We start from the raw sequence: 26,150 nt of genomic DNA, 5'->3' as shown, positions 1-26,150 counted from the left end.
TCACTTTTCTATTCCTAATAAATGAAAATAGTTATTTTTCATTTTTTGGAAAGTTTAAAACCATTTTGGACGAGTTTTGAACTAAAATAAATTTGTAGACTTTGAATGGAAAATAAGATGAATTTTTTAAAACTAATTTAAAATGTTTTTCTAGTTTCTTTTAATGCACTTAGGGGTGGAATTTGGATGGTGTGGTCCAAACGAAGTGTAGGTAGGTTTGGATAATCATTTTCACTATTGGAAATAGGTTTTAGGTTAGGTTTTTCTAACCCAAGCCCAATTTGGATTGGCTACGGTCGGATAATTCAAGTCTAATTTGATTCTATTTAATGTTTTTATAATATTTATAATATATATTATATTATATAATAATATTTTTTTTTTAAATTTTAAGAAAAAAATATTAAGTTATATTATATCATATATTTTTTCATTATTTTAAAAAGGTAAAAATTTATTTTTTTGCTTATTTATTGCCATCTTAAAATTTTGTCCTAATTATTTAAATTTTCATATGTTTATATGAAGAGAGTTTTTAGTATTTTGAATTATGTAATCTGATTTGATCAATTTGAACTTCATTCGAGTTTGGGGAGATGATGCTGGGTTGAATACCTCCGGTTAGAGGTCGGGTTAAGTTAGGCTTGGATTGGTTTAGGTTGACTTTGAACTAACCATCAACTCATCCAACATGCCTAAATTGCAGCCTAATAGAATGTTATGAATGATAATTGAAAATAATAGATAGAAATATTGGATTGTGTTGGAAGGAGAAAAAAAATGTTTTTGGGAAGAGGTTTCAAATAAAATTTAATCCTTAATACAATAAAAAAAGGCTTTCAATAACCATTTTTAAAAATTCATTCTTATGTGTTTTCAAAACATGTTGCCAAAATTAGCTTTTAAAATCAAAAGAGATTGGTAACCACCCAAAAAACTAGAGAAAAATTAGAAAATTTTGATTGCATGGAAACAAGTCAAAGTGAGAGTTCCTCTAACCTCCGACTCTCCGACCATCTGTCTGCCTTTTCAATTTTTTATTTCTGTTTTTCTGAATGAAGAATTAATTTCAAATATATCTGGAGAGACTAGAAAAGGAAAGAGGAGAAAGAAAAATGATAAAAAAAAAAAATGGAGGCTGGAGCCTCCTTTCCAGATAAGTGGGCCTAGATGGAAAGAAGCAACGGTCACAAGGTTTGAAAATTCGAAACCACAACGTTCACCTTCTCTACTAAATCCTCCATCATCTCTCCCCCTACTTTTTATTTCTTCTCCAGAGGGGCCACTCCAAAAAATACCACCTCCAATCCTCTTAAATACTACTACAAACCACAAATCTCAACATCCAAGAAGCCATGAAAATGCTCAAGACTCTCAAGAAGCTCAAGTTCTGGCACAGAAAAAAGAAGAAGAAGAAGCCCTATCTCCCTCCCCCTCCTCCTCCTCCTCCCCCCTTACCTTCTCCTTACTGCTGCTGCTCATGCCCCTCTGCTCCACCTCTACCGCCTTGGTACGACGCAGAGCAGGCCTATGATGCTGCCGCTGCTGCTCCAGTCCCAGGTTTTGTTTATTCAACTCCACAACAGGAGATAGTCTCAGAGGCCCGACCATCGTATCCAACACTGCCGGTTACCAGCACCTCATCTTATCAGCAGTACATGGTTCCCAATCCGGTTTATGGCATTCCTGCTGTGCCTGCACCCACAAAAGAGAAGTCAGCTGGGCCTTTTGGTTGTGCATTTGAGATTGGCAGGTATCTCTTCCGCTGCTTCTGTCCATGTTTTCGGGTTCGAGAAGCTTGCTAAAGATAGTTTTGAGGCAGTTACAGTTGATGCTGCCTTACCAAGAATAAACCAACCATCAAGCGTCTTCACAACAAAAATTCACACTAAAAAAAGTAGAAGAATGATTGAGAAGAATGAAAAAATTAAGAAGGATAAAATTTCACTCATTGCTAGGCAGGAAGGGAGATATTTACTACATATGGGATTTGAGCCTCTTGTTAAATTTTTGTTCTAGACCAAAATCTTTTAGCTTGCAGCATCAACCCGCAGATCTCAAGGTTTATAGGATTTTATGAGTGTGAGATTGAATAACACTGTAAAAGAATTTTAGGTTTGTGTATTAGCAATGCTAAGGAAATATAGATGTTGATCTCAAGGTCAACGCTAAAGTTTGTGTATAAGTGTCATAATTACTAATTAGCATTCGGGTTTGCCTATAATGTCAAATGGTAAGGGTCCAAATTGAAAGTTCAGTATAATACCATCAATCAAGGGGTGCTACTTGTACACCTCGATGACATACACCTTGATCCCACTCCAGTCCTACTGCTTGTACTATACATGTCTCATTATTTTGTAATTGATCTCGTTTTGTTTGTATCTTGATCTATCTGTGTGTACTATCATTTAACCACTAAAATTTTATCATAAGCTTGAATGGCCCAGATTGAAAGTTCAGTATAATCTCAAATCCGTACCATGGAATTTTCCTTATTTTAATCTCACTTTTTCAATATCACATTCTAGTGTAAAGGAGGAACTTTGAGAGTCAATGGATGCCACATTCTAAGCATGAAAGTAAGGGGGGATGGTAATTTTCTTTTCTTTGAGGAATTATGGGTGTGCATGGTTTAATAGGCTGAATTTTCAAGCATTAAAATCAAATCGAATCAATCAAGCATTAAAACCAAATTAATTGAATTTAAAGAGGAACCAATTGAATCAATTTGGTTTGATACTAAAATTGATCTAAGCTGGTTTACTTAATTTCGATTTTGTTCAATTTCATAGCAAAAATCAAATCACATCAATGCAGCGCATTTCAAATCATATTATTGTATTTCAAAGACAAATAACTATTGTTATAATGCATGTTTGACACACATACTAAGCAGCCCCACAAAAAATAAAAAACTTCGGAAGTGCAGTTTGAGGTCCTATCAAGTGAGAAAGATGCACAACAAAATTAATAAATAAATAATTATTGGATTTTTTAAATCAAAAACCATGGACTGGAACGGTTTAGTTTGGAAATATAAAACTGGAATTGGTTAAAAAACTTTAAAAATGGATTACTTGGAACCGATTTGATCGAATTTTTGCACACCCCCTACAGAGAAGAAATTTTACAAAATTTTTTGATACAAAAATGGAGAGGATGAGTAGGCAACAACCATAGCTCTGTTTCCAAATAGGCTATTTCTCAAAACTGCTCCGAAAACAGTTTTGTGAGGACTAATTATTCAACTTCACGTAATGTGCTTAGTTAAGTCTCAGCATTTTTTGGTTAATTGTGAATGGACATACAAAAAAAAATTTTAAAATTGATTAGTTGGAACCGATTTGATCGAATTTTTGCACACCCCTACAGAGAAGGAATCTTACAAAAAAATTTGATCCAAAAATGGAGAGGATGAGTAGGCAACAACCATAGTTCTGTTTCCAAATAGGCTATTTCTGAAAACAGTTTTGTGAGGACTAATTATTCAACTTCACCTGATGTGCTTAGAGTTAAGTCTCAGCATTTTTCGGTTAATTGTGAATGGACATATAACAAAGGGAGCAAGTGAAAAGGAGAACGAGATCAAGGATGCAACACAGAATCCTCAAACCTAGATTACCAGAGGACTAGACCCCAAAAAGCATACTAATCAAGAAAGCAAAGTGGCATATAAAGTCTTATTCACTATCATCAACATGCTCAAGTATTGAAAAAGTGGTTTATATCTTCTCACCTTCCTGTAAGTAGCATCATCCGGCCTTTAGGAATTAGATTTCTCACTGTGCCGCCTGTGACTACTAGATTGATGTTTTCCACCATGCCTCTTGTCTTTATTTTCAGAGTCTTGATACTCTTCAGAAGAATCTGCATTGTTTAAGCTGGTTGAGTGTCTCCTATGGATTGACCGATCACCACCTCTTGATTTGCTCTTGCTGTAGTCTTCATGGTCTCTGTACTTGTGATGTTTATGAGAAGTACTTTTCTCTCTTCTAGATTTTCGGGTTTTTTCAGGTTCCCAGTCACCCTCTTTGTCAATATTTTCATCAGAGTGGTATCTCGAATCAGGATTGTATGATTTACTTCTCCTGCCATGTTGATCTGAACTGCTGGCCTCATGATTCCCATTTGATTTTTTATCCTCACTTATAAAATCTGCTCTGCTAATCATCTCTTTGTTTGAACCATCCTTTCTGCTAGAGTGACTATGTTTTTGGACTCTTGGTACGTCTGGTTTTTCAGTGTCAAACTCCTGACCCTGAAATTCATCTTTTACATTTTTTTCTGTTTCCTCATGGTCATCTGACCAGTGTCTTGAGCAATTCCTTCTTTTACTTTGGTGTCTTTCTCCAACCTCATCTGACCAATCTCCAGTGGGATCAGTATCATGAGTTCTCTTCCTTTTGTCCTCGTCATCATCTGCAGTTTCTGAGACTTCATCCCAGTGCCTTGAGCTCTTTCGCCTGTGACTATGGTATCTGTCTCCTTGCCTGTTCCTATGTGAGGAATCACCATCAGAATCAGTGGCATCAGTTCTGTACTTGCTGTTCCTATGATCATTTGAGAATTCAGACATTTTGCTCCTATTTTTCAAGCGTTTCATTGTGTGATCATGATGCCCGTCATGGTCTCCATCCCTGTCCGACCAACCTCCATCAGAATCAGGCTCATGAATACTGTTGTTGCTGTCTCCAAGATCATCCATGACCGCCATTGCTTCCTTCTGGTGCTTCAAGCTTTTTCTTGTGTGACCATGTTTTCTGGACTTGTCTCCCTCCCTATCAGACCAATCTCCTTCTGAGTCATAAGTTTTGTTCTTTCTCTCCCCATAATCGTCCGGGGATTCCAATACCTTTTCCCGTTGTCTTGAGCTTTTCCTTCTGTGATCATTGTGTCTTTCTCTGTCTCTGGTCCCATCCCTCAACAAATCTCCATCAGATTCAACATTGTGAATTCTACTCCTGCTATACCGATTGTCTCCAAAATGCGCTTCCTCTTCATATCGTTCCTCATGCATTTTGATTCGTTTTCTACCATCACTTGTGTGCCTTTGATAGTACACGTTCTTATGAGCATCATTTTCATCAAATTGCCTTCTAGCATATTCACCATGCGAGTAACCACTCTCCCTGGATCTAGAACGTCTAGAGTGATACCTGCCATGAAACATAATCAAAGGCAAACCATGAAGGTAAGAACAAGAACCCGAGCAATGCAGAGGACAGGAAGAAAAACTGAAATCTGTAAGCAAAAAGGGTAAATGTTCTCAACATGTGGGTAAACACATTTACCACGTGTGGACTACTAAGATTTTGTGTGCACTTGAATTGTTATCGAAGCTCACCTAAAAACATGGAATCTACCACCTAAGAATCAAAGCTTACTTTCAGCATACATGTGCCATCTTTTTAATTAGAATAATAATCACATTCTGATGGATATTTAAGAACACAGACTGAATTAACAGGATGACAATCTCTCTTCATAGGCTATCAAAGAACAGGGGGGTGATTTAACTGCCAGCAAAATCAGCATTGAGATCCCAGGAAATAAGCTTATTATTTCTCGATATTTTGAAAATATGTGCAATATTACCATCACTGGCTGCTTTTCCACTGACCCTTCATTTTTTCTGCCTCCCCAGTGCTTTGTAGATCATAACAATCTCAGAAGTCACTTTAGCAATTATTTCAACCTTTTAACTACAAAATACTGAATCAAGAATGAAACTACTGCAGATGTGTTTTAGAAAGCAAGAAAAAAATTCAGTTTCACGGTCCAGATATTCTTCTCTTCCTGTCCCCCTTCTTCCAATATGATATTGCAAACACCCAACAATTTTCTTATTTTCAGTTCAGGAGATACATTTTCTAGGGCTTCCTAAATCAGTAAAAGCCATCGGCAGTTTCTTAGGGATAGACAACATCTTATTCTTTCTTGTGCTTTTTATAGAAACTCCAAGATCACATTCTGCCTAGGAAATGGACCTTGAAAATTTTTGACAACACTACAGAGAAAGTGGCACTTTTGTGTAACTATGGTCTCAATGCCCTTATGAGGTAGTGATGAGTTTCATGGGCTCTTAACTGTTACTAATATTTCAACAGCTATAGAAAGAAGACAATGGATTGTAAGAGGCATTACACCCATCAAAGAAGAAAATGCTTAAAAATGGACCATTTGATTTAAGAATTTGCCTTTCCTTCATTGGAAACAAATGGAGGGTAAGAAACTGAGAAATTGAATCATGACAAAGGTTAATATCTCAAATCCTGGAAAAAAATGCTTGATACTCTCACCATCTAGTGCATATACAAGCTCACCTATCTGCATCTACTGTTCCTGCATTGCTGGTGCTCCTCCTCCGGCCCATGCTTTCTTGCTTCACCTCTTTGTCATACCCAGATTCATCTGTAAGCCCAAATAAAGCAACCATATTTTTCACCCAATATCTTGGGGGCGGTTTATCCCAATCGGCCCATTCATAGTCTCCACCCGGATTGCGGAAACAGTGTATGAAGTTGCATGCCGTACCATGAGAGCACGTCTGTTGGCAAGGATGTAAGATCGGAGATCAAGTGATCTATCATTACCACAATCAAAATTTTCTAATCTCCGGACAATATAAGTGCAAAAACCAGAAAAAAAACACAGAAAATATGGCTCATGTAAGAAATCCAAGAATGCTGGTTGTACCTTGAACCTGGACTTCATGTACTCCCCACATATGGCAACTTTCCATCTGGTCACACCAACAAACTCACATGTTACCTGTCAATGACCAGTACCCAGATCAAGAAATCACAGCCCAGAAAAACAAGACAGTTGTTTCTAGAAGAAGAAGAAGAGTAACAGCCACTGCTGTTTCTAATTTTCCACATCCATTTGCCTGCAAACACAGTCAAAAGAAAAAGATCGATTTGAGGGTGAAGAAGGTGGATTTGGGGCTATGGTTTGTTGGGGATTAGGAAAGAAAAGAAGTGTATTAGGGTTTTCTATGGAGACGATGAAGAATAAAGCAGTTTTGGGTATTTAAATCTTATTGACAAGTCATCATTTTCTGTGTCAGCTAAACAGCCATTGTAAGGAGGGGAGAGTAATGTGATCAATGCCAAAACCTCATAGGAGTGTCATTCTTGGAACATGATAATTTTGATGACCGCACAGCTATAATTAGGAGCATGAAGTGTTGTGCCAGTATCAGGTTCTGGTGCAGGGAATGCATTAATTATTTGCAAACAGATATGCAGATTGCTGAAATTTGTAAACAAATCATTCTTCATAGCTACAACAAAGCGCCAACTTAAATGAAATAATGAAAAGGAAATAAAACCTGCTTGCCAGCATAATAGAGACCATTTATTGAATGATAAGCCAGCACAGCAGAATCCAAAGACTTGTAGTGTACATACACATTGCCCCGCAAATGGAATGAACCATTTCTGCACACCTGAATGCAAATATCACATTCATTACAATAAGAGAGCAAGATGATAGAAAGAAACTTTACCATTATGTTCCCATAAAAAAAAAAGATTATATTTTTTCTATGCATGACTATTTTTCACAGAATAGCTAGCAAAATTTTGTTTTCCTCTAGTAGGAGAACCTTCATTCAAATTCACAGATTGTAAAATCTTGCAAATTTTAAGGAACCAATATTATCAAAGAAGCAAAGAATTTGTTAGCCCCTTTGTTAGGGTATGCTTCAAAACTGAGGTTTGTGTTTCAAAATGAGTAGCACAAAAATTTTAAAGATAGATCATAGAAGGCCTAAAAATGGCAGTCAGTCACCTTGAAGTTCACAATTTCTCCAAACTTCAGGAACTCTGTTTGTACATCCTCATAAAACTCCTCATAACAGCGTTCAACCTCTTCGTCTGTATACTGAAATAAGAAAAAGGGACAAAAGGAAAAATAGCAAAAAGCCAAAAACAAATTTTAAGACAGATCCACAAAAATTTTAAGAACAGAAACAACTGATGACGTAATTTGAGCACCACAAATTGGTTTGATGTTAAATGAATGAGCCCTACATCCTCAAGAAACTCAAACAAGTCCACACACATAAATTTAATATGCTCAATGTAATACTCCTTGAATTTCATTCGATGGATAGAAGAATCCAGCATTAGTATGTGTTACAATTTCAAGAGAAATAAGGTTTACCACACAATGGTACTGTGACTTTGAGGTTCTCCCACCCAAAACATAGCATACACATAACTACAATGCACTGATCAACTTAATAGCTCTAGAGATATAATTAGAAATGCATGCACTTAGCATAACAATAAGAGGAAAGTTGTTCCCAAGGAAGTAGTATGGGCTGAAATGGAAGAAAAAACCATCTCTATTGTGAACCACATTATTGAAATGTGCTTAATGCACTTATAACTCTTATCATTTGAGTGTGAAGACAAAATTTTATTGAAAAGATAAAGCCGCCCCTTGATTCCTTCTTTTGAGGAAGTTTTAGAACTTTATCATTGTCTTCCTTACTTTCACTAGATAATAAATTGGTCTTCGCTATTTTGTAAACTCATTGCCAATACTAACAGGTCATAATACTACTAGTAGATAATAAGATTAGGAAGAAACCTCTTCAAGATTAATCAATAATCCTTCAGCGGTCCATTTGAAGGGTAGCTCAGCCTTGAATTCTAATTCTCTCTCCCTCCCTCTCTCTCTCTCTCTCTCCTCTATCTCTTTTTCTTTAAAAAAAATAATAAGAAGAGGCAAAAAAGGAAGAAAAGAAGCTGGTAAGGGATGAGGCATGATGGAGAGACCAGGAAGTTATGGAAGGTCTCAATTCAAAATTGTTCATATTGCAAAGTGGAAGGACAAATGAAGAGGGATTGCAAGCAAAGAACAACCTAGGAGATGAGAATGGGAAAAATATTTTATGCTTTTTTTTTCCCAATAAGAACTGAGAAATTTTATAGGCAAAAGAGAAACATTATATGGAAGGGTGAGAGATTCATGTTCCCCTCACAAGAAAAACAAAACAGAAGAAACAAAACAGAAGGACAAGAGATCCTTTGAATAAAGGGAAAATGATAGTGACCTAAAAACCTCCTTAGTTATCAAGGCCCAGATCAAAGACAAGTAATGCACCCTGGCCCACAATTCTTTAGTGGAACTATCTCTGCTATCAGAGATCTAGTTGTTCCTCCCAATCCAAATTGGCACAGGGTTGCAAGCAAAATGAAATGCTAAAGGGCCCTACTCCTAGGACCCCTGTCAAACCCCTAAATGAAGATAATCTGTGTGTCCCGGGGGGGGTGGGGGTGTGCGGCAGCCACAGGAACCCAGTCAAAGAAAAGATGCTGCCACAACTCAAATGCAACAGGACAAAGAAGAAAGATATGGTCGATTGATTTCCCATTTTTCCTATCAAAGATGCATCTACCCGTGCATACTGTTTCAGAGGGTCTTCTAGTCTCAAGCACACCATTCGAATTTGCTTCTTGACAATTAGGCAGCAAGGGGTCCTTGGTATCAAACTCTACAATGACTGGTGGGATAATTATTTCTAGTCCAGTAAACTTGTATGTAGCTGACACCTTTCTGTAGCCTATACAACAATATGAGGAAGAAAAGCCTCAACAACTTCACAGGAGACAATTGCTGACAGGGTTACACAACTTATAAATTAAGTTCCTGTGAGTATTAGGCAAGAGTGAACCAGTGAATGGTAGGTTTTATAACATTTAATAATTCTTTTAAAACATGTTATATAGCATATGGTATAGATAGTAGAAATGACATTCCCGCCTGTACTCAGTAATAGAATTAACAGGTGTCCTTTTTAAGTGAATACTTACCAAATGCAACCACCTATAAGTAAATAAAATTAATGGTTTTATAAATATAGTAATTCTTTTTAACATGTATTATCTTACATAGAGTATAGATGGTAGAAATAACTTTCAGCCTGTGTTCAGTAATAGAATTAACAGGTATCCTTTTTCAGTGAATAGTCACCAAAATGCAGCCACCTACAAGTGGATTTTGCCGCCTGCAAGCTCAAACCTTGGCAAGTACCAACTGCTATCAGAGGAACAGCTCCAATACCCCAGGAAAAAGATGTTGCCCAAAGCCTACTAGTCGTTAAGGAGCAAAAGCTCAGAGTACAGAGAACTCATACAGTTAAGAAACTATCAAAAGAATTACAAAAGAAAATAAATCTCAACAAATGCAACCTAAACCAGAAAGATATTTGCAAATTATAATTCTGTGAACACAAAAATTGCAAGAAGAAATGGAAATATCTTTTTATTTTTTTTATCATACAAAGATATTGATTATCTTCGTGCACAACTACAATAGCATACAGTTCACAAAATATAGGTATGGCAACAAACATTAAGACTAGAAGTTACATAGAAAAGAAATAACTCATAAGACAAACAGTAATATCATCAGCTAAACAATAATGAAAAAATGATAAGATAACTACTCCCGAGTAGCACCAAGTAGGATACAGAAATGCTAAAATCTTTCACTCCAACCCAACCAAGGCCAAAACCAAGAACTCCACCAAATGAATCTTGAGATGAATTTCTGATTTAAATTGAGTCAAAGAGCACAAAAATAACAGTTTTACAGTAATCACTTGTACCAAAAACATTTCTGATAAGAAGTACACATGATATGAAATCAAAGGCATGAAGATTTACAAGAGTGTACAAGTTCCAAATAAGCAATGAATACACGTCAAAATAAAATTTGATAATATTAATTACAAAGGTTAGCAGCTCCTGCAAACATGTAAAACTAGAAGACAAAACCACTAGAAGTAATAATAAGCTTATTTCACCTTCAATATGGACCTTTCATGATAACCACTTTGTAAAAGTACTCCAAAAATAAGTGTCCAAATCATGGATGAAAACACAAATAGAAATGGGAGCTAGCATGGGGTTGTCCTTGAGGCTTGACTCAAGTGGCAAAGGATTGAGTGGAGATTTGGGAGGTTCCAGTTTCAAGTCCTAGCAAGGGCAGTAAAAAAATCATGTATAAAATAATTCAAAAAAAAGGAAAGAAAGCCGGGAGCTACCATGGGAACTTTGCTGAGATTGGGAGCATACTTAGGTAGGAGTGGGGGCACACTTGGGCCAGAGCAGGAGCATACCTGGGCGGGAGTGGGGGTGGAAGCACCATTTTCATTTAAAATATCCTTAGGCCTGAAGCATCTTCAGACTATATGAGACATATAGTCTGAAGTGTGGTATTACTATATCATTAATTCAGAACATTAACATAACACAATTGTGCAAAGCCAGTTCATGTTCAATCACAGAAGTGCTTTCACCTTCTCCATGCCACGTAGTATGAGCAATTCCAAAGATTCGAGTATGTTCAGTCATGACATGCTAGGAGGCATTCTCGACTAGCTCCAGACGTATCCAGAATTTTAAAATAATTTTTTTGACATCATAGACATGATCAGCTCAGAACAACCAGGAAACAAATGCATTGTCACCAAGGAAATCATGAGAGTTCCTTGTAGCACTCTTTTATATTTTCAGCATTAGCACACCTATGTCTGTATCCATGCTATATAGTCAGATGCAATTTCAATAAGCATATCTAGTTTTACACATAAAACCTGACTAGTAATGAGAAAGGTCAATCTATGGAGCACAGCACTCCATATAGAAGGTTTCAGCCACTAAGCTCCTAACTACATCAAATCTGTACTATGAGTTGCTTTCTTTCATCGGGCAACCACAGTTTTAATAAAACGGTTTCTGGGATTCATAGACAGTGAAAAAGAATGTTGCAGTTAATTATAGGATACAAAAATCACATGAAGGCATTATTTACAAACCTCAAGTCCTTCATCTTGCTCCCAAGCAAGGCCAGGTCCATTGTACATGTTCTTGATTAGAAGTGTGCACGATTTATCAGGGTAAAAATGAACTCTGCTGCAACGTTGCCCAAACCGACAAGCTCCAGTTTTGATATGGAAAGGACAATGATCTTTATCCTGCCACACACATGACTATTTAATTAGGCCTAACAATCTTCTAAATGAAAATAGAAATACTTGTGCAAGCCTTGAAGTACAAGAACCATCAGCCACAAAAAGGAAAATAACCAATAACAGAAATATAGAAATAATATAAGTCAAACCTGTTCCGTCCCAAAGTTTGGGATTTGTTCTGAAACATCTGCAAACAACTGTTGGGATGAAATTATTGATGCATTGTGATCAGAAAATGCTTCTGATTGAGGAGGAAGAGGATTTGATGTGGGTCTCTCAGTATCCTCCTGTGAAGCAAACATTGAAGTTTACATTTCAAATTTTCCACAACTAAGAGAAGTGCACACCCCATATGATAATCTAGGCAACAACCATACATATAATTGGAACAGACGTAGCAATACCTCTTTTCTACTATGTTGGTCCACATCTTTCTTTGCAATCCTGACCCTTTTCTTCTTGACAATTATCTCATTTCCTTGCCAGATAATTTCTGCAGGCCCTTCTGCATATTCCCAATCATCATCCTCATTCAACTCATTCTCCTTTTCAACCTGCAAATTATTTCAGACAAATTGCTCAATTTTGCTGTCAACTTAAAACTAAGAAGAGTATTTCCAAAATACCACACAAACAATCCTATGCCCCCAAAGGGCCTACTAGTATATAACTGAGTAGACATGCCCTTAGAATTCAAATTTCAAATTCCTCTCCTTTTCCCTCACTTTTAACAACCAAGCACAATTTAAAGCAAATTCTCCCACCACAATTTCTGTCTCTATTGGCAATGCTTCAAATTATGCTTGCTTTGAAAAACAGCAGCACATCACATCACCATTAAGCCTTCATTTGGAATTACTTCTCCAGATGTTACAAATATTTTTGCAGTCAAGAGGAAGAAAGGTACTTCCGAAATACTATGCAGACAATCTTCTGCATGTAACCAACATCCTTGAGATTCAACATCTCAAGTCTCCTCCTTTTCCCCAGACTTCCTCAGCAACCAAACATAATTTAAAGCAAATTTTCCTAGAAAATTGCTAATATATATTACTGCAGAGCAAAAGAGAAGTCCTTCCAAAATGCTATACAAGCAGGCCTATCCCTTGATTGATGCACATATAAGCACATAACTCTGCAAAAATGACCTTACAGCCTGACTATCCGATGTCTCTCCATTCCTCACTCTACCTCACCAATCAAACACAATTTAAAGCAAATATTCACATAGGTAAGATTCAAATATGCGTTTTTCTGTTGCGATAACTGGCAAGAAAAGTAATTCCTAAACACTATACATCCAGTCTTATGCATATAACTTCACATACACACCCTTCCGATTCAATCATTCAACATTCCTGTTTCTCTCTTTTTCCCACACTTCCTCAGGAACCAAACACAATCTGCAGTTCCCATGCAAACCTTTCAAAAAATAAGTTTCTGAAAAACGGAAGAAAGAAGAATTTAATTTCACAAACAGCCCCATGCTCCCAAATGACCAACATATTAGTAGCATATAACTTCGTAATGGCCCCTCATTCCTTAACCATCCGGTTTCTCTCCATTTTCCCTCGCTTCTTCCCAACCAAACACAATTTTAAACTGACTCAAAATTTCGAAGGAATTCCAACAAAAAAAAATGGAGAAAAAGAACCACAAACCTCCTTCTTCTCCAACTCCTCCAGAATCTTCCTCCGCTCCTCCTCCTCCACTTCTTTCCTCCTCTTCCTCTCCGCCGCCGCCTCGAGCCACATCCTCTCGCTCTCCTCAAACTTCCTCCTCTCCCTCTCGCACCTCTCGGCCTCTTCCTGCTCCATCAGCCTCATCCTCTCCTGCTCCTCCGGATCATTCAACTTCGCCTCCTCTTCCTCCCGCAGCCTCACCGCTGCCTCCCTTCTCGTCTGCTTCCTCTTCTGCTTCTTCGCCGCCTTTCTCTTCTCTTTCCGACTCATGCCCTGATTCTCCATTTTCCGTAGCGATTCTCAAGGTTCGATCTCCGCAGAATCCCCTAGAGCTTTGAGTTACAGATTGATTTCTGGTAGATGATAGTGATCGGGTCGGGTCGGGTCTCGTCTGCGACCCGGTTATATGACTGCCTCGTCCAGTTTCAAACCCGGACAAAGAATAAAGCTCCGTTTGGACTTTGGATGACGAAGATAAACGAAAATAAAATAATAATAATAATAATAATATTATTATTATTATTATTATTATTATTATAAGATGATATGAATTATATATTTAATTTATAATTAATTAATCATTTTTTAATTTTCAAATTATTCTTAAAAATTATAAAATTCATCAAAGAATTTAAATCATTAATTATCTCTATTATTTTTTATAGCCATTATATATATTTAGTTTTAAATTATTTTTTAAAATTATAAACTTATTATTTAATTTGAAATTCATTATTTCTTTCTATTTTATTTTGTTTTTAAAGAACAATAACCAAACAATTTTGTTTTTAAATCATGCACCAAATAGGTTTTTATTATTTACCAAAAAACATTTCAAAATTAAAAAAAAAAAAATTAAACTAGGCATAATATGACTTTTTATTTAAATAAAAAATATATATTTTAACTCATATACATTATTGATAATTTATTTATTTTTATAATTTTTATTCCTAATGCTATTTAATAATGAAATTGAAACAAATTATTATTCTAATCTTACACTTTATCCAAACACAATAATTAAAATTATCAAATTTATTTATATTTGAAGATGCATGTTTTTTGTTCATGATTATTTCAGTACATTTATTACTTGCTTAACGAATATGGTTGTTCCTGATAACTTTTTACCTGTTTAATACCTGGACCGAAAATTACACCAAACACAACTTAAAAGTTTTCAAAACAAATTCACAAAATTATTTTTAAGTTATAAATTATTTTTGATAATAATCAATTAAAATATCTTAATGTTTTGTAAGATTTATTATAAAAAATAAATTAAATTATTGTACCATTCAAAAAATGATTAATAGGCATTAAATATAAATCATGTAATTAATTTTACAAAGGAAATTTAAAAAAAAAAAAATTGTTGTAATAATTTTTTAATTTCATTTGAAATTGAAACTCCAAAGGAGAAAAGGAAATGAGTGGAGCGGCGAACCTTTGAGAAAGAGCTATTATCATCAGCATTAGCAGGTGAGGCCATGACGACGTCGTTTGGAGGGATGAACATCGTCAACAGAGCGGCAGCAGCAACCGCCGGAGGAGCCGGCGGCGGCAACCGGACTGTGCTCATCACCGGCGTGGGAAAGGGACTTGGGCGGGCCCTAGCCCTAGAAATAGCCAAGAGAGGCCACACCGTCGTCGGCTGTTCACGATCCCAGGACCGCCTCACCTCTCTCCAGTCCGAGCTCTCATCAGTCGCCTCTTCTCCGCAGTCGGACTCCGCCGTTTCCTCCTCCGACAGGCACTTCTTCATGACTGTTGATGTGGTCAGTGTTTGATTTTCTTCCATCAGTTCTGTGCGCTCTGCTGTTGGCCTGGGTTGATGAATTGTGTCTTTTTTTTAAAGCTCGATCCATTGTTGATTTTACTATTATGTGAATTAATGTGTGGTTTTGGGGCTCGAAGGGTGTATTTTTATTTCTGAATCGCATTTTGATGTTAGTTTGAACAATGAGTGTAGAACTGGACTTTGATGTGGTCAGTGCTTGGTTTCTCTATCCGCAATCCATTTTTCTTTCATCAATTCTGTCTGTTCTTTCTGTTGGTTAAGCTTGATTGTATTGAATATTTCCTAAGTTGATAGCAAAGTTATACGAATATCTGTATTAATATTTTAGGTATGAAAAGGATGTGAGATGGAGATGGGTTAAAGTTGTCACGAGAGAAAAAGGTTATGAGATGGGAATGTGCTTATTGGACTATGCTTGGTGGATAAAGATGTGAAGAACAAGGAGAGACACCCGTTGGAACGAGGGAGCTCGTGGTTTAGGCTGTAGATACAAGGAGTGGGGAAACATAATGGGATTTTTCAGGGACACAGTAATTGTATCTGATTTCTATCTTTTTTAATTTTCTCTATAGTACGGTGGAATGATTCTCTCTCATTTGTGGATATAAATATGATTGGTCAAACTATGTTAAAACCTCATAACCGTTGTGTGAATTGTTTTATCTTTGTATTTTTAAACTAGCATTGTTTGCATTAAAGCTTCTGCTAACATGACACTTTGAACAATGAATTTACAGTGAAGAAGCACTTGTTCATCACTTTTTGATGTTGTTAGTGCTAGCTTTTCTCTCCCTCATACTTCATTTTCTTTCAAGATTTGTGTTTGCCTTTTTTGGTTGAGTTGTTTAATATTCATGAATCATGTTTGTTATATGTTAATACTCTATATCCATGTGAGAACGGGCATTGCTTGCTTGCTGTTTTTTTTGTGTGCAATTTATGTACATTTTCAAGCCCTTAATCCACTCACCCATTTGTTTGAATGGTAATTTTATCTTGACACGACTTTACTCACTTTTTGGATGGGAAATTTCAATAATTGTGTACAGTAAGTATCATATGATCAAGGGGAAATGGAAATTAAAATGAGTTGTGTTTGTTTTCAAGAATTATTATTTGATACATAATACCCTTGCTTGCTTGTATTATTTTGGGCAATGATGTACAAACATTTTTTGAGAATGTAATAGGTTCAGCCATATTTTATAATTTTTTTTTTTCAAATTCTTGAACTCTGTTTTGATGTTGCTTTCTTTTGTTTTCTGGGGACTTAAAGAGCAGTTTAGGTTAATTGTCAAATGATCATAAGAGAATGGGAAATTAAAATGATAATAATGGAATTAAGAGTCAATTGAATGATGCTAAAGCATTGTATGTCTGGGCTTTTTCTTTTTTCCCTGAAAGGAAGTGATCTTTACTATCTTAGCATGAATTGTGTTTGTTTATTGTTGGTTAGTGTTGATGAATTTTGTTTCTTTCATCTGAAATGTATTGTAGCAACAAGTTCAATAAATCTATGTATAGTGCTTCTTTGGACCCTTGACTTTATCACCAATTTGCTTCAATGGTGATTTTGATTCTAAATTAGATTTCGATGGTACTTTGGTTATCTGTTCATTAAGGAATTTCAAGAATAATGTAGGTTCTTTCTCAAAAACAATCATAAGGGAGTGGGAAATTATAATGATAAGAATGAGATTGTAAGCTATTCAAATTGATTCCAAGGTGTAATATATTTGTCCCTTTCTTTCACCCTTTTTTGGATTAAAACACTGTCTTTACTTCAATAGTAGATGGGCATCTACTATTCAAGGTTGAATAGGGAACAAACTAGTGGAGCAATGTGTTAACTTATTTGGCTGAACACAAAGGGAAAAAAATTTGTGTAAATTGAAGGTCTTTTATCATCTATACTCAGCTCAATTTGTGGTATGCCATCTTTGATATAAAAATCTCATACCAAGATGAAATTTTATTGAAATTTTGTTTTTGTTGTTTGTTTCACCATGCCATAGAGATCCCTTGAAAGGTTTGGGATAGGCTTCTTCTTTGGGTATGAGTTTCCTCTAGGTGAAAGGGGTTTTGGCTCTAATTATATGATGGGTTATTAGGGAATGATGGAGCTGCAGAAATTGGATTCTTGGTTCTAAGGATGATTTACCTTTCTAGAGGTTTGGGAGATTCCTGTGGTTTAATGCCTAGGTTGACAAACTAGGTAGCTGATGTGATGGCCAAGTGGGGAGCCTTTTCTTTGGAGGTTTCTTTGAGGATTCCCTTCTTCTATGAGTGTTGAGGGGTTGGAGGCATTCACTGGGTGTGTGTACTGGATGTTTCTGGGTGTTTCTTGTGCATACACTTGCACTTTTTTCTCTTTCTTTTTTGCATTGGTTGAAGTATAATGAAGTATAACTCATAATTCCTTGTACTCTTTCCTATCTGTATACACTTTTTGTTTGCAGCTTCCTAAAAGAAAGACCAAACATTTTTAATTTGTTTTTGTAGAGGTCAAATAGTAGTGTTGAAGAGTTGGCACGTGCTGTGATGGAAAAGAAAGGTGTACCAGATATCATAGGTACCTGAATTGAACATGTTCATTTAATCATTGCTTGAATGTACCATATGATATGTGTGTGTGTATATATTTTTTTTGATAGGTAAATTTTTGTACCCATTAGTACTTGAACCTAGAACCTCCCACAACCCCTCCCCATCCCTTTACCACTTGAGCCAGGCCTCAAGGGCTTATGTGATTTGTATATTATGCTATTTGATTTTTAGAATCATTATGTTAGCATTTGGAACTCTCTTCCTACATCATGATTTGCATCCTTTCTAGGTAGACATATACCATGAGTAGAAAATTTAATCTATTTAAATCTAGCTTACAAATGAAATGTCTACATGCACTGTGCTTCCAGGTTTGTGTAAAAGATGGTATTAAATTTTGGATAAAAGTTTTGGAGAAAACTCTATAAAGAATAGCACTTAGATTGAGAAATGATTGTGGCACTTTCCTAGAGAGGAGTAACTTCTTATAGCCCTAGGTGATTAAGAGCATTTATGGTTTGCATAGTAATGGGTGAGATACTAACATTATGGTTAGGAATTCACATTGAAAAAAGGAACTCCACAAATACATATATATATATATATAAAAGGAAAGCAAGGTGCATTTGATCTAAGAGATTTGAAGGATTTAGCTGAAGAATAATCATTCTTTTTGATACTCCATACCAACTGATTAGCATTGTTAACTCTACAAATGCTATCTCTCATTGACAAAACCTCTTAAAAATGCTTAGTCCTAATCACCTTACTACCCTCCTATACATACATGCTGCCCCCCAATGTATTTCTATGAAAAGTAACATCCAGAAGTGCCGAGAAAGATTCTTTAATGAAGTGTCCTTGTTAGATCTTTAGTTCATGTCAACTTGATACACATTATTGACTCATTACTTATCAACTTAAGTTTTTAAATCAAATTAGTAGCTTAGCTTGGTATTGAAACTTTGGCTTGGGGAAAGTTACGAGTTTGAACCTTATTAACCATTTTGTAACACATTTTTCTGTTTTTTTATAGGTAACATTTCTTAACACATGCAAGCCTTATGAAGGTTGCATTGAGGCAAAGTGTTAATACTTTATCACAAGTCAGCTTCGTTTATGTTATTGATCTATTACCTAATAATTTAAGTTTTTGAGCTAAATTGGTAGTTAACACCCCATATCAAACATTGATGTTAACACTCAGTTTTATGACTTACCCAGAAATGCTCATTGTTGAGCATGGTTCAAAGTATCGCTTGAGGTCGGTATGACTCGACCAAGTCCAATGTATTTGGGTAATGGTCATGACAAGGACACTAATTGAGTATTATACAGTTTAGGAATAGCTCGATCCTCACTTGGATGTGAATCGCTTAACTTATCTAACTCGTGACACTCAGAGTCCTAATATTGTAACTCAAATCTAATGAAAGTTGGAGGACAAAAAAACAGGGAATCTCTACAATATTTCTCAAATAGTTCCTAGATTAATTAAGAAAAAGTGTCTTAATCTATGATTAGGACCATTTGACGGGAAATGGACGCTAGGATTTTTGAGGATAGGTGGAGGATTTTAGAAGCAATTTGACACTTGTTGTATTTCTCTTTTTCATCGTTGGCTTCTACTAGTGAAGCTTTTGTAAGCATCCCTTTGAGCCTTATTTTGCTAGATTAGAGCCTAGTTTCTAGAATCACGAGATGGATAAGGGGGTCACCTTGTGAATGACTACCATCATTAGTAGGTTTTGTCAAGCTAAATTTTGATGGATGTTCTTTGGGCAACTTAGGGCAGTTAGGGATTGGAAGATTGATTAGAGATCATTCTAGTGGAGTGTTAAGAGCATTCTCCAGTTTAGCCATTGAGGCAGAAATTTTAGCCCTTCTAGAAGAGTTGTTACTAGCAAAAACTTTGAGCATTTCCAACTTTCTAATAGAAGGTGATTCTATTGTTGTCATATCACAGGCAATCAAGAAAGAAAGAGAACCACAAAAATTTGATGTTTGGTTGCACTAGATTATTGACATTTTTTTGAGAGTTAGGATGTTCCTTCTCTTGGACTCCTCACTTAGGCAATGATGTGGCAAATGCATTCGCAAAACATGGAGCTAGACATATGGTTTCTTTTGTAGGAGATTTTATTTGTGAATTGTGTTGAATTTGACTTTTTGGACTAGGATATACTCATCTGTCTTTTTTATTCTTCTTATTCATTCTTCTTTGTATAGAAGATTAGGTACTTCTTGGTAGGATTGTTCATCCTTCTTTGTATTTAATATTTCATCACAATGAAATCATTGTTTCTTATAGAAAAAAAAAAAAGGAAAAAGAAAATTCAAAACAACTTCTTTTGAAATAATTATTTACTTGTTATCAAACTTATTTCATTTTATTATTTTATTTTTTGCTTTTGAAGTGAACAAAAATTCTTAGTTAGCAAGCTAAAGTTTTGAGAGTGGTCAATTCTTATTACTGTTATAAACCAATCTGAATGTGAGCTTTTATGATTATTTAAACAATTTTAAATGTGATTAATGTTTTTCTAATTAGGTTGTTGAATTGATCTAATTGTAATTATTTTTTAGAAAAATTTTGAGCTTTTTAATTAGCATATTATGCATCTTGCATGATCCTGCTTTGAGATGTTGAGACCGATCTATCTGGAAACCTACCAAGTTAGCTACCAATGCCATGACTTTGAATCATGTTCTTGAATGGGAGGTTTCATAGCATCTCTTGATGCTTTTTGCAATCCCATGATCTCTCCACTTCCCTAAATTTGCATAGAGTAATCAAACAACCGTGTGCCAACCCACCCTTGCACTTGCACAAGTAGTTGCACTGGTTGCAAACTCTACAACCATTTACTAAGTAAGGCTTTGTTGAGCAATAAAAGATTTCAAATGCTGAATCCACCCTTCTCCTAAAGTTGGTGACTTAACGAAATGCAGCTTCCTTTCAAAGTGTCCCTCCCCAAGTAAAAATTCCCTCTTGATCTTTTAAAGTATAATCCCCACTAGCTGTGGCATCACAGAGGACAATTAACGCGTACATACTCTCCTAAAATAAATATTTTCTGCAATAGGTGAACCTTATACGAAAACTTTCCTCAATAGGATACCTAACTGCTCAAGGCAATCCCAAGTAGTTTGAAGGCAAACACGCCACTTTTCAATCTCCCACCATCATTTCTCTCCTTCACAATCCCAAGTAGTTTGCAGGCAAACAAGATTCCACATTCCCCACTTCTCACTCACAGAAATGAGCTCACTTTTCTCTAAGTCAACCCTAAGCCAGGCACAGCCTTGAAAAGAACAGAGAAGTATCCATCTCGTGTACAACAATTTTTCACAATCTTCCTTGGGAAAAAGAAGAGAATCATCTATGAAGAACAAGTGTGGAGTCCCCACCCTACCCCCTATCTCTACTCTTCACTTTGAAGCCTCTCATGAAGCCATCTTCAGAAACCTGAGAGATGAAGCACATGGAGCTCCCCCTGCCTCAAACTGTGTGAGCTCAGAAAAAAATGTAGGGAGTCCCACTGATTAGTACTGAAAGCCTGATCATAGAGATACAAAACTTGATCCACTCAATCCAAATTGCTGCAAAGCCATTTGTCCATAACAATCTAGTAAACATTTGCTATGCTAAATTTTGGAAGCAAGTGAACATAGACAGATTGTGGGTTTGAACCGTGGTAACCCACATAGCATATGAATCTTGCTGTCTAAATATAATGATTCCTTAGAGCTACTATCTGGTTTATGGATCATTTTTCTAATTTTATGCCATTTTTAATTTTGTGGCTGGTGTCACTTTGGAATGCTTTCAGTCCATTTGTTTTGTTTTTGCATTTAGAAAATATGGACCAGTGGGGATTTTCTTTTTCATTTCTTCATCTCTATCTTAGAACTAAAATAAAGTTATCTGCCAGTAAACAATGCAGGGACTATTAATCGAAACAACAGAATTTGGGAGGTTCCAGAAGAAGAGTTTGACACTGTTATTGACACAAATGTTAAAGGGACAGCAAATGTGATGCGCCAGTTCATCCCTCTGATGATTGAAAACAAGCAAGGGATTATTGTCAATATGTCCTCTGGGTGGGGAAGATCTGCTGCAGCACAGGTAAAATAGAAAAGATGGTTGTGTCACATCTGTATCTTGAATATTTTCCTTTGTCCTAATCATATTTTTATGGGTTTATTGTTGTGGTGGTTGTTATTATTGTTATGTTAATATTATCATATGCATCCAGTCACTATTCAAGTTAATCTCTATTAAATCCTTATGCAGCTCAAAAGTATGAATGAGGCAGCAAAAATTATAGCTGCAGCAGTTGTGGCAACAACAAAAAATACTTTGACCAATTATAATAAAGAAATGAGACAATATTAATAAAGTGGAGTGAGCAGTCTAGGACTTTGTGATGGAATACTGTATGAATATTGCTATATATGTGAAATTTAGACATGGGTTTTTTCTCTTTGTGAACCATAGATAGATTACAAGCTTATTATTTGGGATACATTTCTCTACCATAGGATAAACCTAGGTATAGAAACACACCAAGCTTTTGATCATGCCGTTTGACTTGCGAATGACTTAGGGTACTACGTCTTTCGATGACCTTATTTTATTCCTTTTCAGTCTATGCTTCATGTTGACATTTGGCTCACTTTCTGAAACCTAATAATGTTTCAACAGGTTGCGCCTTATTGTGCTTCAAAATGGGCAGTTGAGGGTTTATCTAGATCAGTGGCAAAGGAGTTGCCCAGTGGACTTGCAATTGTTGCGCTTAATCCTGGTGTCATAAACACTGACATGCTCATGTCATGCTTTGGTGGTTCTGCCGCTTTATACCAGACACCTGAATCATGGTATCATCCTTTTTTTTTTTTTTTTTTCTTTGCAGTATATGTTTCAGCACCTTTTCATACCTGTTCTGTTTACTGTTTACCAATATTCAATTGAAACAAGATTTCATGCATACATATCAAATGAAAGAAAAACATGATGACATTGAGCTAGAATATACATGATTCCTTCGAAAAAAATGCATCAAAACTGACCAATCCTTGTCCTGAGAAATTTGAGAAGGAATTTGCTTGAAAATTTAGGACAAATCTGAAGCATGATATCAGAATGAACTGATCTCTAATAATTGATTTTAAGATGTGGTGACCAAAGCTTGGTGAGAATGGGGTGTCATGTATCCCCCATAAAGTGAAAGTTAACAGATTCATAATATTTCTATGAATTTAAGATGACATCTTAACTTGAGGAAATTCTATCTATTTTTTCTATCAAAGCAGGGTGCTTTATGAAATGAAAACTATAAAGTTGGGTTCAATCAACACACATCACTTTGCCATACTGGCAAGTGCTTACTGTTACAAACAATTTGTAAAGCGACTAAACCTTAGAACACTGATTGAAACTGAATTTCAAATTGTACTGCAAGGGAACCTTAGTTTACATGGAGTGTGATTTTAACTTTTCCCTAGTTCTTTTCCAATGCTTAGTTACATCTATTTGATAATTTTGTTTAAATGGTAAACACACATTTGTTTCTCACTTGACTCCCTACTCACAGGGCTCCAAAGGCAGCTTCAATGATACTGAATCTCACAGCTGCAGACAATGGCGCGTCTCTCACTGTGTGATGGTGGCATCGTCACCCCCACCGCTTAAAGAAGCTTTCATTAAACCAGTAACTCTCCTCTCCTATTTCATTTTGAGTTTCCTTAGATGAAACCGAGCCAAAGTTTGTAATGGTCATTATGAACAGCTCTTAGGGTAATGCACTGGATCCATTGATTCCTTAGATCTAGTGCACAAGCAGCAATTTGTTTAACTTAATTCATGGTGTTTTAGAAATCAGTTCATGAGAAACCAATTCATGGATTAATGAAAACTTAGGGACATTGAAAATCATATGGTATAGGAATTTTGTTGGATGTCACATCACATTTTGTGGCATTTCAATCTGAGTTTGAGTAGTTGCTCAAAGTTATCATTGGTAAGTTTTTCATTTTCAAAGGTGTGGAGGAGGGGGAAGGGGGTGTGGTGTGGTGGGTACCAAGAGTGTTCAACCACCCAGAGCTTGGATGAAACTGTCCGACCACCGATTGCTGAACATCCTTAGGGATGCATTTGGAACGTTGGAATAGAGAATAAGAATGAGAAATCCATTTCATTTTCCTTTATTATTGTACTTGAATTATAGTTACAACCAAAAAATAAGAATAAAAAAATGGTCTATTCTCATGAAATTCCTGGTAAGAATTTTGATTTCTCTCTTGTATATGATATTGTGATTCATCTTTATTTTACACCCTACTGATAGGGGTGTTTGGCCATTGGTGATTGATGAATTACAATTGAGTTTGCAAATAAAATTTTGTTCCTAAAAATAATATGCAAGTGTTTTAACAAATTAATTTTTAAATTCAAAACATTATCAAACAGGTTTTTAATGTTCTCTTTTACTTTGCTATGAGAAAGTTGGTATATGTTTTTTTATTTATTTTTTATTTTATTTTATTGAGTTGGACAAAATAGTTTTAAAAAGGTTTAACTTTGAAATATCCCAATTTTGATTGGATGTGTTTGCAAATGGGGTTAGAAACCAGCTCGCATAATGGGAATGGTGTAAGGAAACTTCAATCATTAGAGAAATTTATGATTATATAGAACAAATAAGATAGTATCTTATAAAATAACCACATAAGATTTGTTTAGAGCATAATTGCAATTATTATTGCCATTAATATAATAAATGAAAAACTGATTTTCTAGTAGGGTAACATCCAGATGGGATGAATGGGTAATTTTTAAAGATTTAATATAAGAGTTGAAGAATTTAACTCAATCAAACTTATGAGAATGATTTAAACCCATTCATAAAAACAAAAATAAAATGAGAATGATTTAAACCTTTTTTATTTTATTTTTGAAGATCAATGAGATATCAATCACACACAAGAGACAAGGATTTTACATGAAAAACTCTCACATTAGTAGTAGAGATAAAAAATCAAGGGGTTCTAAGACTTCACACTGAAAATTCATTATATGAGATCATGATACATAGATTTATTTGGCTGCTTATCCTAAAAGTTACTTTTCAATGCCTATATCATGATCCATGTCCACGGCGCAACATCTCGAATGCTCCAATGGATTCGCCTCCGCCTTTAAGGAGATGCAAGTCCTTTTGAGTTTTTAGGATAGTAGGGTAAGTTAGGTATTTTCTCATCCCTAAAACGAGTTTAAGAAGGGGTATATAGGTTTAGAGACTTAGAGATCAAAAATGAATTTTTCCATAAAAAATAAATTGTACTTTTCCAAAAAAGTGAATTGCTAAAATATAACAAAATTGAAACGAGTGCTAGAGTGAACTTAACCATCGCTTAAGTGCCTCAAATGCTCGAGCATTTATATAAGTGTTTGAGCGCTCTTGTTTTACCAAAACCGAAATTTAAAACTTCTTAACTCGAGTTTTTAAAATCGATCATACCCTTTCAAATATTAGCTTACCGCTAACCCAACATTTTCAAACTTACTTATGATAATCCCATTGAATGAACAACAACCTTGAATCTTCAATGGAAAGTAACTATTTAAAAAAGTTCTTATGTTAGAATGGATAGAAACAAAATTATTAACAAACAAAGTGAAAACATAGCCCTATCAATAAATATTTTACATATTTAAAATGGTAATTTATTTATTTTTAAAATTTTGATGATTAGTTTTCTATTTACCTTATTTGTTTGCATGTTTTACCCACTATTATCAGATGGCTAGATTCAACAAGTTTTAAAGGGTGGCATGCCTAAAACCCACCCTTAAGAGGATTTTGATTTCTGTCTTTTAGATGGTATTATAATTCACCTTTATTTTCATTCCTATTCCGATTCGCATTTTTGTATGACAAATGGATCCAAGAATTATACTACTGTTTACTCCTATATCATGTTAAACTAAAAGGCAAATACCTGAGATTAATGATATATGTCAAGTTAATAATTGGCTCAATGAAGGGCTATGTGGTTGACTACTCTTCCTTTTAGAAACAGGGCTAAGTCCAATTTCCCACCATGAGTAGAAGTGAAA

General features: G+C 35.5%; 3 protein-coding genes across 4 annotated transcripts; 2 read left to right on the top strand and 1 right to left on the bottom strand.

The window, feature by feature from the left end:
- Positions 1-983: 983 nt before the first annotated feature.
- Positions 984-14,127, bottom strand: LOC100247160 (zinc finger CCCH domain-containing protein 5). Of its 2 annotated transcripts, none has more exons than XM_010659616.3 (10): positions 13,657-14,127; positions 12,400-12,549; positions 12,145-12,282; positions 11,840-11,998; positions 7,798-7,890; positions 7,337-7,453; positions 6,700-6,774; positions 6,327-6,550; positions 3,740-5,159; positions 984-1,695 (listed from the first exon to the last, which is right to left on the bottom strand). In XM_010659616.3, exons 1-9 carry the CDS (start codon positions 13,960-13,962, stop codon positions 3,767-3,769), a joined length of 2,655 nt encoding a protein of 884 aa, XP_010657918.1. In that variant the 5' UTR covers positions 13,963-14,127; the 3' UTR covers positions 984-1,695; positions 3,740-3,766. The 2 variants fall into 2 exon arrangements, with proteins under 2 accessions (XP_010657918.1, XP_059597105.1); XM_059741122.1 differs by having other exon boundaries at positions 1,019-1,834.
- Positions 1,356-2,394, top strand: LOC104881056 (leucine-rich repeat extensin-like protein 3). Its single transcript, XM_010659789.2, has one exon. It carries the CDS (start codon positions 1,356-1,358, stop codon positions 1,803-1,805), a length of 450 nt encoding a protein of 149 aa, XP_010658091.1. The 3' UTR covers positions 1,806-2,394.
- A 953-nt stretch (positions 14,128-15,080) lies between the features above and the next one.
- Positions 15,081-24,041, top strand: LOC100267823 (NADPH-dependent pterin aldehyde reductase). The gene is made up of 5 exons (XM_002268768.5): positions 15,081-15,458; positions 17,984-18,053; positions 21,964-22,157; positions 22,737-22,909; positions 23,626-24,041. The coding sequence occupies exons 1-5, from the start codon at positions 15,171-15,173 to the stop codon at positions 23,693-23,695; spliced, it is 795 nt and encodes a 264-aa protein (XP_002268804.1). The 5' UTR covers positions 15,081-15,170; the 3' UTR covers positions 23,696-24,041.
- Positions 24,042-26,150: the final 2,109 nt, after the last annotated feature.

Source organism: Vitis vinifera, chromosome 12 (genome assembly GCF_030704535.1).
Source record: "Vitis vinifera cultivar Pinot Noir 40024 chromosome 12, ASM3070453v1".
Lineage (NCBI taxonomy): Eukaryota > Viridiplantae > Streptophyta > Magnoliopsida > Vitales > Vitaceae > Vitis > Vitis vinifera.
This window is presented reverse-complemented; position numbering and strand designations above follow the sequence as displayed.